The sequence below is a fragment of the Hemitrygon akajei genome, chromosome 2 (assembly GCF_048418815.1).
Source record: "Hemitrygon akajei chromosome 2, sHemAka1.3, whole genome shotgun sequence".
NCBI classification, from domain to species: Eukaryota; Metazoa; Chordata; class Chondrichthyes; order Myliobatiformes; family Dasyatidae; genus Hemitrygon; species Hemitrygon akajei.
Window position 1 is genome coordinate 152682100 of NC_133125.1, and position 12032 is coordinate 152694131.

General features: G+C 44.9%; 1 protein-coding gene across 1 annotated transcript; it reads left to right on the forward strand.

The window, feature by feature from the left end:
- The first annotated feature begins 23 nt into the window (after positions 1 to 23).
- Positions 24 to 11657, forward strand: rps18 (ribosomal protein S18). The gene is made up of 6 exons (XM_073030201.1): positions 24 to 91; positions 2931 to 3029; positions 7110 to 7196; positions 8299 to 8400; positions 10148 to 10239; positions 11533 to 11657. The coding sequence occupies exons 1-6, from the start codon at positions 89 to 91 to the stop codon at positions 11606 to 11608; spliced, it is 459 nt and encodes a 152-aa protein (XP_072886302.1). The 5' UTR covers positions 24 to 88; the 3' UTR covers positions 11609 to 11657.
- Positions 11658 to 12032: the final 375 nt, after the last annotated feature.

Consider the following 12032-nt stretch of genomic DNA (forward strand, 5'->3'; position numbering starts at 1 on the left):
TTGCCGGAAGCCGTTTCCCTGTCATATATAAAGGCGGCGGGACTCACTTCCTTTTCCTCTTTCAGACCGAGCGAGCGCTTTGGCCGCCATGGTGAGTCCCGACCCGCCGTCTCAATCCTTTGCCATCCGCTTCCAATCCGCCCTAATCCGACTCCATTTGCCGGAGTTCGCTCCATTTGCGTCAGGCCGCTTCCAATTTACCACCGACTGGAGGAATCCGCCGTACTGGGGAGAAGGGGGTGGTGGGATGTTGAGGCCGCGGGCCCAGCGGTGGCACAAACGGCTGGTGGTAGAGCGATGGCCGGTAACTATCGTCAGGCTCTGGGGACGGGAAAGCGGTTTTGACCGTAGCGACCCTGCAGCACGACGAGAGACCGGAGTGAGGCTAGAGTGTTGCCCGGACCAGTGAGAGGTACTTGTTTGGGGGAGGGGGGGTGGAAGCTGTTCCCCGGGGAGGAGAAGTGGGACTGAGGGGTTGTTGCTGGGGTACCGCTCATTTCTTGTGAAGTAAATGTCAACCATGGTGGGGGTAGCGGCTAGAATCAGTGATTGGGGCAGGAGGCGGGAAGTAGGTTCACTTGATCATGCTCTGAGATACAGTGTAAAAAAGCTTGGCATGCTGTTAATAGTTTTGGTAGCACGGGCATATATTGTGAATTTGTCAACTTTGCTGCAGCAGTTAAAGTATGCAATACTTTACAGAAAAAAACTGAATTACAGTGAGCAGTTATATTAAAAATAAGTATATAAATAGTTAAATTACAGCATGGTAGTAGTTAGGTAGTGTTCATGAGTTCAATGCCCATTCAGAAAACGGATGGAACAGGGGAAGAAGCTATTTCTGAATTGTTGAGGGTGTGCATTTAGGCCTCAGTACCCCCTTCTTCATGGTAGCAATGAGACCAGGGTGATGGGTGTCCTTAATGCTGGACGCCGGCTTTTTGAGGCATGGTGAGTGCTTTTGATGGTGTGTTCCGCTGCTTTGGATTAGTGGACTGGGCTGTATTCAGGGATTTGTCTTCGAGCCTGAATGAGTCACTGACTTCATTAGAACCTGTGTGGATGAGCGTGTGTCTACGAGAACTTTTACGTACCTGAATCAAAATGAGGATGAGCCAGGAGGCTCATTGTACAAGTGATTTGTTAGTACGGAATGTTTACAGATTTTTTCAAGCTGGCCTGGTTAAAATCCCCCAGCATGATGGGGAAGGTATTAGGATGAACTGTTTCATGCCTGTTGATAACATCACTCAGTTCGTCTAGATCCTGTTTTGACACTGGCCTGAGGTGGGATGTACACCACTACCAAGATATTTGCTGAAATGTCTCGTGGCAAATGAAATGAATGATCACAAGGTGCTTGGACCGCCACATTTGTGCACCTCAAGGAGCGGATCATGATGTATTCTGCCTTGGAAAGACTCTGCTGTCCTGTGGTGGTGGTGTAAACCATCAAGCTGGATCGTTTTGTCTGGAACGGACCAGGATTCTGTCAAATGGGAAGCACAACTGCTCCTAATGTCCCTCTGGTACAGCACTCTAGCTCTGCGATCTTAGATTTTATTTACCAGGGACTGTATGTTTACCAGGAAAGTTGTTGGTATTAGAAGTCAAGAGCCTGATGGCTGAGGGTTAATACCTGTTCCTGAACCTGCTGGTGTGGGACCTGAGTCTTCTGTACCTCCTACCTAATGGCAGAGTCCATGGTAGGGAGGCTGTTTTTGTGATGGACCGGTCTGTGTACAGCTCAGTGATTTCTTGTGTGCTTGGGCAGAGTAATTGCCACATCAGGGTGTCATGCTCGTTATGGGTGCACCTCCAAAGCTGGGGTATGCGGAATTTCTTTCAATCAACATGTCTTTGCATGGCTTTGAAGCCACTGAAGACCTTGGGTGGTAGCCTGGCTTCCATGGAGCAGATTGGAGACGGTACCCACGCTGTAATCTGTAGCAATGCGCGTCTAGAAGATCCTAGTGCATCAGGCAGCATATATAGAGGGAAATAGTTGATGTATTGAGTCAACCCCTTTTGAACTGCAGCCTATCCCATTCCCTTCTCCATCTTGCAATTTTGCACCTCCTTTGAGTCTGTTTACAAGCGGACATTTAACAGGATGTGGGAGTAAAGCAGAGCACCTGGATCGAGCTCCAAGGTAGTGGTTAGCGTGACACTATTACAACTTGGGGCATTCTGGAGTTCGCAGTTCAATTCCAGTGCCGTTCGGTAAGGAGTCTGTGCATCTTCCAGAGAATACATGGTTTCCTCCCATGGTCTAAAGCCAAACCGGGTAGGTTAATTGGTCATTGTAAATAGTCCTGTAGTGAGGTTACATTTGGTCAGGGTTGTGCGTTTGCTGGGGCTGAGTGGCTGGAAGGTCCTCCTGCACTGTATGGGTAAAATAAAATAATCTGCACTCAGAGAGATCATGGAAACTCCACATATTCCACAGGTCAGGGCTGAAGCTGGGTCTCTGGGGCCCAAGTAGTGAGTTAACTGAGCTGCCTATTGTTCAGTGTATGGGAAAGTGAGTTGAGAACTGAAACTGAATGGAAGCACTGATATAGCTTGGTGGGCTGAATGCTCTCCCTGGTTTTCCCTTTGGTGATGAATGTTTATTTTTTTCTCAGCTCCTCTGTGCTGAGTTGTACATGGTCCTGTCTTCTATGCAAATTCTGAGATCTGCGGCAAAACTCAAGCTACTGAAAGAACTCAGTGGCCAGGCAGCATCTATAGAGAAAAACATTGACCATCTATCCTTTTGCTGCCTGACTTGTTGACTTCCAGCAGCAGCTTGCTTTCTTTGTTTAGAATAGTTTACTAATTTTTAAAACTTGGTTTCACATGTTGAGGGAGTGTATAGTGTCCAAGAATCCAATTTTGCTTTCTTCTGTCTTGTCCTCTATTAATAAATCTCCCTTTTGTTTTTCCAGTCCTTGGTTATTCCTGAAAAGTTCCAGCACATTCTTCGAGTGCTCAACACCAACATAGATGGGCGAAGGAAGATAGCGTTCGCTATCACCGCCATCAAGGTGAGAATTCCTGGTTTGAAATTTTAGATTGCCCAGAAATCTGAAGGGGACAAAGACGCGGGAAATCCTAAAATGGTCAGACGGCCCCCTCTGATTCCTTGTGACTGGAGCTGACAAGATCAACAGTGAGTGCTGTTAGCACAAGCATCCATTCTGAGCGTGTTTAAAGCCACTGACCTTTGTCCGTACCTGGAAGGTCTCAGTGGGTCAAACAGCATCTGCAGAGGCAAAGGGATGGTCAGCATTTTTGGTCGAGATTCTGTGATGGGACTGTTTTTGTATTTGTCTTTGTGCTTTGAATCTATGTGGTGTGTTTAATTTGTTACAATCTGCCTCTCAATGTACCATTGCCACTGAGAGTGTCAAATGATTTAGTCTGGTTGTTCTTAGGCTTCTGTGATCAAATCTGCTGCCTGAGTAATATAATTTAGCTGAAGTTTAGTTTCTAGTTAATTTTACAGGTATGAAGTGGTTTTGCAGAAACTTCAACAAATCATTGAGTTTATTTCAGTCAGCTCAATGATCTGGTGTGAGTTCTTGGTTGCTGTATTATCCAGCATTCTGTGAACTGCTGATTTCAGGAACCAATTAAACCTCTTTTGGAGGAAAACCAAGTGTGCATTGGTAGTGGTCTTAGCACATGATCTTGTATTCACTGTGCCATGATTTAGGTGTTGTTGACTGGAATGGCGTAGCATAGAAGATGATAGATAATATGATAACTTCAGTTGCATCATTTGATTCATTGTACCTGTAGCCAGAATTTGGACGGTGTCATCTTAAGGAAATGAATTTGGTGCCCTAACTTGGTTGGAACTTATCTCATGCTGAACTTCCCAGCAGAACAATGAAATAAGATGTTTTATTTATATTTAAATTAAAAATCGAAGCAGGAGTGAGCCGTTTGGGTTCTTGTACTTGTTCAACCATTCATGGTTGATCTCCTGTGTTCTTGTACTTGTATTTGCCCCATATCCCATGCTCAATTAATGTCCACTAGTTTATGGATTTCTGTCCTGAACTACAACAAAGCTCTGTACTCTGGCACCCTGAAGAATTTGGTGGTAGTGAACTATTGGATGTTACTCATATTAGTCCATCAGACTTCCTACTTTCATGGTAAACTTTGTGATCTTGCTACATTTAAAGGGAGCAAGGACAACTGGGTGCTTATGGGTTTAAGGGGGTGTTGAAAACAGAACCAGTCAGTGTCGATTTGTAAATTTTGTTTTTTTTTTATCTGGTCAAGCAAGATGAAACTTGCTCTAGCAGCACACCTGACTCAGCTTTCTGAACCTTAGTTTTCCTGCTCCTGATTGCACGCCTGCAGAAGAATTTCGCCACCAAACACTGAGAGGCTTTAATCAGTTAGGTAACAGAAATAGGAACACAGTCCTCGGTATGTGGTTAACCCTTTTATTACGTGAGCACAGGGAGTTGTCTTACGGCTGACAATGTCAAATTTCAGCTTAGATTTATACAGTAAATTTTGGTCAGTAGCCAACAGCTAAACACTTCTTGGGTAACAGGTTTACTAACGTTCCCATGCAATACACAAAATAATAGCTACATGCCTACATTTTGTTCCTGTATTTGTTACTTGCTAGGCATCTTGGAGAAGGGTTAACAATACCTCGCCACTGGCATGATCCTCATCTGGCTATCGATAGCTTGGCGGTGTCTGCCTCTCATCCTGTCACCCTCCTGACCCAGATCTTGAGCAATATCTAGCTAGTCAAGCTTTTATAATTTTCTTCCACAACACTCAACCCACTCGTGCCTGGTGTCTGCATTTAAAGTTGACTTAGCAAAGCATCAGTTTCTGAAGGGGCCTATTGGAATTGTACTTTGTGACGGAGCCTTTGCTGACCTCATGGTGAGTTATACCCTACTCGGTAAAGATCCCTAATCTGGAGACTGTGAGACTTGCTCCAGACAATCCCCCCCCAAACAGGGGAAATGTTTTTCTTTTGAATGTAAAAGGCCAGTCTGTTAACTCTCTTGGACCCTGATACTGGAGTCAATGGGGTGAAGCTTTACTGCACTCCCTCTATACCTGGTGTGGTTTCCCCAGGGTTAGCAACAAGTCTCTACCCTAGTGATGGTCAGCGTTAACTGCTGTACCCGCAGTGATTCGTGTACCAGCAGACCCAGGTGCCTCTGCACCAGCCTGTCTCAATTTCATCAATTGCTACCCTGAATTCCTCTTTCCTCATACACGGCCCTCTCAAGCCGCCGTACAGTTTTGTGACGATTGAACACTTTATCTCTAGCAAATCTTTCATATAAATGGAGAATAATTGGGATACCGCTGTCCTAGGGCGCCATTGGTCAACCATTCAATCTAAACTGACTGTTCCTGCTCCTCATTATTGCCCCTCTCAAACCCTTGACCTCTGTCTTTAAACTCCTACCCCTACTCCAAATTCTTGTCTCTTCAAAAGCATTGGTCAGTGCCATTTTCGTTAGAACCGCTAATTTCATTCTGCAAAGATAATTACCTTCCTTCACCCATAAAATAGTCAGGCAGGCAGACCTCTGCCTTCCCAGTGTTGCTGCTGTTGTGTGGTTGGGTGGCAGTGCACTCACAGCATTGTATTTTTACCTATCTCTGCAACCCACAGGCCTCCAGAAAGCTGCTGCTCCCATTCCCTGCCCTTTGGAAACAGCTGGAAATGTCAATTGTTTCCACATGTATGTTATTATAAGGAACTAGAGTAAGCCATTCGGCACCTCAAGCCCCACTATTCAATATGATTGTGCCCAATTTATGCCAGCATTGCCACTTCTGTGCCAGTTCCCCATAACCCTCAATTCCTTCATCTAAAATTTATCTGCCTACTTCTGTACTACTTGCAATGATCCAGCTCCCACACTCTCCTGAGGAGCAATTCCCCATGCTCTGCTCATTTCAAGGGAGCTCTTGCCATCACAGTTTCCAAATAGTGCAGTGTCAGGGTTTACTGTATTTGACTCTGACATAAAATTGTAGATCCGAAGCATCTATTAGCTCATTCTTGCTGTGGTCTGCTCAGCGTTTGAAAGTCCATCACTCTCCTTTGGTTCTTAGTTCAGCCTGCCGCACTCTGACTTTAACTGTTCTCTTATCTTCTGACCACAAGACAAACTGCTGGAGAAAGTCAATGGGTCGAACTGCTTCTACGGCGGGAGGGAGAATTACTTCATTTCAGTTCCATACCTTCCCCGTGTGCTGCTATCTATTGTGAACCTCAAATTGTCTGCATTAGGCCTGACGGGAATGTTCGGCCGTCCCTTTACATGCACAGGTACTGCCTGGCCTGCTGAGTTCCTGCAGTAGTTTGACTTTTACTCCAGATTTAAAATCTGCAGTCTCTTGTTTTCTGGTTTTAAGCACTCTTCCGCTTATGACTGTACCATTGTCCACTCTGTTCGATAGTCTCCCCTCTTCAGACTGGTTAACCTATCTCATTTATCGGCACTTTGCTGGAGTTTTGTGTATTTGATAGTGTTTTGTTCATTTTTGGTCATTGTTATTTTTGTTGATCTGAAATGGGGTAAAATTATATTGGTACTTTGAGGAGAAGGCCAGAGAATGGGGATGAGAGGGATAATAAATTAGCCATGGTGGTGCAGACTTGATGGATGGAATGGCCTAATTTTGCTTTTGTCTTATTGTCTAAGATTACAGCTGTGCCAGGCCAGGACTGAACATTGTGTTGGCCACGTGTTTTCAATCCTGCCTCATCCCATCCCTGCCCCCACCCCAGCTTTCTCTGAGATGTCTGTTGTACAGTCTGGGTGCAGGGCCTCGGCCGAATATGTCGGCTATCTCACTGCTCCCACAGATGCTGACTGACCTGCTGGTGTTTTGAAGGTGCGTGTGGGGTTGATGTGCCGATTTGATGCAGCTTAGGTTAAGGACGCTCTAAAGAACATGGTGTTTGTGAAGAGCTAGATGCAATTAGTCCCATACCTTCCCTGAATCTCGGCAATATTTGCTTTCATTTGCTCCAGCGGCCTGATGTAATGCCTTCGGGATATTGATTCTGCTGCTGTAGTTGTGAGCCTCTTTAATTGTCTGCAATAATCTGTTTTCAGGGTGTTGGGAGACGCTATGCTCATGTGGTGCTGAGGAAAGCGGATATTGACTTGAGCAAGAGAGCCGGAGAGCTTTCCGAAGAGGAGGTGAGTCATTGCATCTGGGGACCTGGCAAACAGCTTTGATTGTACTGATTAGTAGTTGTTGGATAGAATGCAGTACAAACTTTATAATGTGGGATCGAGGACTATAAATGAGAATACCAACACGAAATGGACTTGCTGTTGCTCCATTACCCTGCCTCACGCCGACCTGCTGTGTTAACAGTTTACAGAGGTGACCCTGTGTACATCAGTGCCCGAGGATCCATTGATGTGTTGTGAGTAAAACAATGGTAGAAGACCTCAGCCAGTCCAGCAGCATTGGAAGAAAGGCATTGTCGATATTTCAGGTCAAACTGTCTGTTTTCAGGTTTTTGACCAAAAATGTAAACAGTTCCTTACCTATAGCAATGCTGCTCGATCCACTGTGTTCCCAATTCCAGCTTCTTTGATCTGTCTTGAGTGCTCTAAGCATCTACTGCCTAACTTTCTGAGAATGCTTGTTTTGAAACCCCTGCCCTTCTGTTTCTGCAGAAGTCTTAGTTCCTTGGGTCCCACACAGTGGGATTTCTTCCGTAGTTCTCCCCACATGATAGAACACCTTAAAGACTTCCTCTTACATTGCACATCGGCTGGACTGTTCTGATAGTCCGTGACAATGCATCTTCATGCTTACTAAGTGCAGTGCTCTTTTGGCCTCCTCACCAGAATCCAACTCACATTCATTATTACTGATGTATGGATTTTCCTGGCAGCAGTGCAAGACATAAAAGATTAGTATAATCTTAGGTTGTGTATCGGTGTATAGGCCTTTCAAAAATCTACTGTAGAGAGGAAGGGGTCGTTCCTAAGACATAGAGTATGTGGCTTCAGGCTCCTGTACCCCCTCCCTGATGATGGTGATAAGTGGTCATACCTAGGGTTTTGAGTGTCCTAGCTGTTGGGTGCCACTAACTTTTGGCACTGCCTTTTGAAGATATCCTTGATGGCAGGGTGGCTTGTCTTTGAAGCTGGCTCGTGTTGTGCCATGTATGCATGTGTATGTCTCACTGACTGACCAATCTTTTAACATTCAGGAGCAAATGCCCTGGACAAGATAGAGATGCACTTAGTTAGAAACCTGCTGATTTGTCCTATCTGCCTGCAGGTTGAACGCATTATAACCATCATGCAGAACCCACGACAGTACAAGATCCCTGACTGGTTCCTGAACAGACAGAAGGATGTCAAAGACGGCAAATACAGCCAGGTATGAGAGTATTCAATGCGGTGCATTGCTTGATAAGATGTTACAGAGCACTAAACTGGTATTTCTTCCAAGATTATACTGTGTGATAGAACATAGAGCAGTAGAGCACAGTACAGTACTTTAGCCCACAATGAAATGCTGACCATTTACTCTAATTTAACCCCTCTCATGTAGCCCTGCATTTTGCTTGTGCAGGTTCATTCAAGATCAGGATCATGGTGGTTGTAGAAAAGTAGCTGTTCCTGAATCTGGTTATGTGGGACTTCCAGTTTCTGTAAACCCTGACTGACAGTAGCAGTGGGAAGAGGGCATGACTTGGGTAGTACTGGTTCTTGATATTAGATGCTTCCTTCTTGAGGCAGTGCTTCATGTGAGTACTTGCAGTGGCACTGTCTGCTTGACAAAACTGGCTGTGTCAGATATTGGAGTACTCCAGTGTCATTATACAGTGTTGAGAAACTTCCTCAGATGGATGCACAATTCAGATTCAAGCTCCCTGATGGAAATAGGACTGTGTTCTGTATTCACTCAGTGTGCTGTTCGGGAGTGATATTCAGGGCATCATTCAATTACTGTTTTATTGTGGAAGGAGATGAATAGTCGTACAATTTTTAATATTCTTACACTGTCCCTGTGCGTTTATTTTTGAGATTGAGAAGTTGGAGAGCATAGATGCATTCAAGTGATTGGATTGGCATGGGTATGATAGCTGGAAGTACCTGTTCTTGATTCTGGCTAAATACTAAATAGTGTGTGAAAGGAGCAAAGAATAAACTACTGGAGGAATCTCAGACAACATTTGTGGAGGTGTTCTGGTCAGTGACCAGTGTTTTGAGTCCAGACCCTTCAATTTTCCCCCACAGATGCTCCCAGACATCAAGTTCTTCCAGCAGGTTTTTTTTAAATTGACTTTGCTGTCTGTCAGCCTGTGGGAAAAGTTCCCATTCCCTTCCTAACTAATCTGAGTTGCTTCTCATCAGTTCTGTCCATTTGCCCATATTAGTAGGTTTTAGAAGGAACTCAAATTTCATCTTTCTCTACACCATTTTGGTGGAAGCTGAGGGGAGACTCAATAGAGGTTTATAAGATTGAGAGGCATTAATAAAGGAGTTCTCCCCCCCCCCCCCCCAAAGGTTGAAATATCTAATACTACAGTGCGTGCATTTCAGGTGAGGGGACATGTTCAAAGGTATGCAAGTTGTTTTTTAAAGGTGATAGGTACCTGATATGTGCTTCCAGAGAAGGACGTGGAATGCAGTAAAGTCTTTTGGCCACAGAAAGTAGAGTGAAAAGGGTTAGTTAGGTAAAATTATAGTTTTAACAAAATTCAGCACAGCATCATTGGCCAGAGGTCTTTTCCTGTGCTGTACTGTTCCATGTTTCTGACCTGCGAGGACAGAAACTGGGTCCTGTCCTGGCCTAAAGCACCCATGGTTCCAGTAACACCAGCAGAGAAGTGGTCTTTTATCTGGCACGTGTTTCATCTGTGTGTGTTTTTCTGCCCAGCAGGATCTGGTGATGTAGACAGGTGGGTGTCTGCATGAAAGGCAAACACTAGCAGAGCCACAAAAGACTTCCTTCTGTGCAGCAAGTTAGATTCTGTCTACAGTAAAGAAAGTGGTTAACCTGTGTGATCTGTGCTCATCTGTGTATTTCTCGATCTAGCACACCCTTGGCTGTGCCTCATCCAATCTGTACATGCTATTACTTATTTGAATGCATTAACTTTTGGTTTGTAATCTTTCAGGTCTTGGCCAACGGTCTAGACAACAAACTGCGTGAGGATCTGGAGCGGTTGAAGAAGATCCGTGCACACAGGGGTCTGCGGCACTTCTGGGGGTGAGTTCTGTTGCTCGGGAGGTGACTGTATGCATCAGTGACAGTGGCTGGCATTGAAAATGTGCGAAGGGGTTATTCTCAGTATCCCCAAGCTCTTGGATCACTGGGTAGTTTTATCTTTGGCCAGGTGATGTGCTGTTGGATGTCCAGCATTGACTAATGGATAGGTAAATGTGCCTGGCCATTGCCTGCACTTCATGTAGGGGTGTTGATCACGCATTCTTTTCCTTGCCTTGCATGGGCAAAGCTCTTGATCAGAGATCCTTGTTTGTGTGCTGACTAGTTCCTCCAGTATTACAAAAGCAAATTGGTACTCTTCAACAGTCTGAGAGAGAGGACAGTATCTGAACATAAAACGTTACATTGCTGGAACAGGCCCTTGAGCCCACAGTGTAGTGCTGACACAGTTAACAATCAAATGCCCAACCGCACTAATCCTGTTTTGTCAACACAGTGTCCATATGCTACTTCCTGCACATTTGTTCTGCCTATCTACGTTATGTCAGTAACCTTTCTCTTGGTTTTCACTACTGTCGGTCATACAAGTCCCGGGTGGAGACTCAGGAATACCGTCACACTCAGATGTAGAAGGATTCTTCATTACTGTTTCCATAACAATTTTGTTTTGCCAGTCAGGGTTAGGCAGCATCCTGGTAAACCTTCTACACCTTCCCCAAAGCATTGACGTTCTTGGGCCAACCAGAACTGAAAGCAATACTCCAGATGTGACCAGACTAGAGTTCTATAACTTACAAACTCTTCAGCTCTGTTCCTTGACTAACAAGACACATGCTTTGCCAGCTGTAGAGTCTTCCACAGTTGTGTGTAGGGCATTTGGTGTTTTGAGTCAATTTGACCTGTGCAGAACAGCTGACTCGCAGGGAGCAATCCCATTAGTTCTATTCCTCTTCTTCCCTGTGTCTTACAACTTGTATCTTCACACTTTCCATCAAGTCCCTTATCTCATGAGTCTTTTAGCTATTCCACTGTAATTTACAGTCAAAGGGTATTAGGGTCATTTACGGTAGCCAGTTACCCTGCCTTTAGTGTGTGGGAGGAAACTTCCACAATCACCTCTGCATGAATCAGACTTCATACAACCCCTGTTTGGGATCGATCCTGTGTTCATGGAGCTGCCAGGGATAGGCATTAACTGCTGTGCCAGATCTAGTTCAGGTTCTAGTCAGCAGTTGTGATAGTGTTAATATGTCTTGTATTTATGTTGGGGATTTTATACTGGTAAAGCCCTGCTGGGTGTTGCTCGCTCTGACATGACTACTTTTCCCTCTGCAGTCTCCGTGTGCGTGGCCAGCACACCAAGACCACAGGCCGGAGAGGACGCACAGTCGGTGTGTCCAAGAAGAAGTAAATATTACAAATGATCTCAGATTCATTAATAAATTTCTCATTGAACTGTTCTTGTGTTTCATTTATATATTACACTACAGAAGTGGCTGAGCTCTTCTCCACGTCTCCTTAGGCTGTGTGATGGGGATTCTTGTGTAAACAGTTGAGTGATTGTGTTGCTGCCTTGTTGGTTTGTGATTTGTTCTGTTACTCTCAATGTGTTACGTTCCTTTCTAGGGATTATAGTCGGGTTAAATTTCACTGCATCCTTCTGATTACTTTGGTGGGGAGAATAGAGGCTTGTGTGTAGCCTTTGATTGCTCCTTGGAACATTTTGAGCACAGGCCCCTCCCCATGTTATAAAAGGCCATCTTGGGGTCAGCCTGTTCATAGAATCAAGTTATTTGGGAGACGGGTGGGATGGATGGGAGAGGCTTCACCAGCTG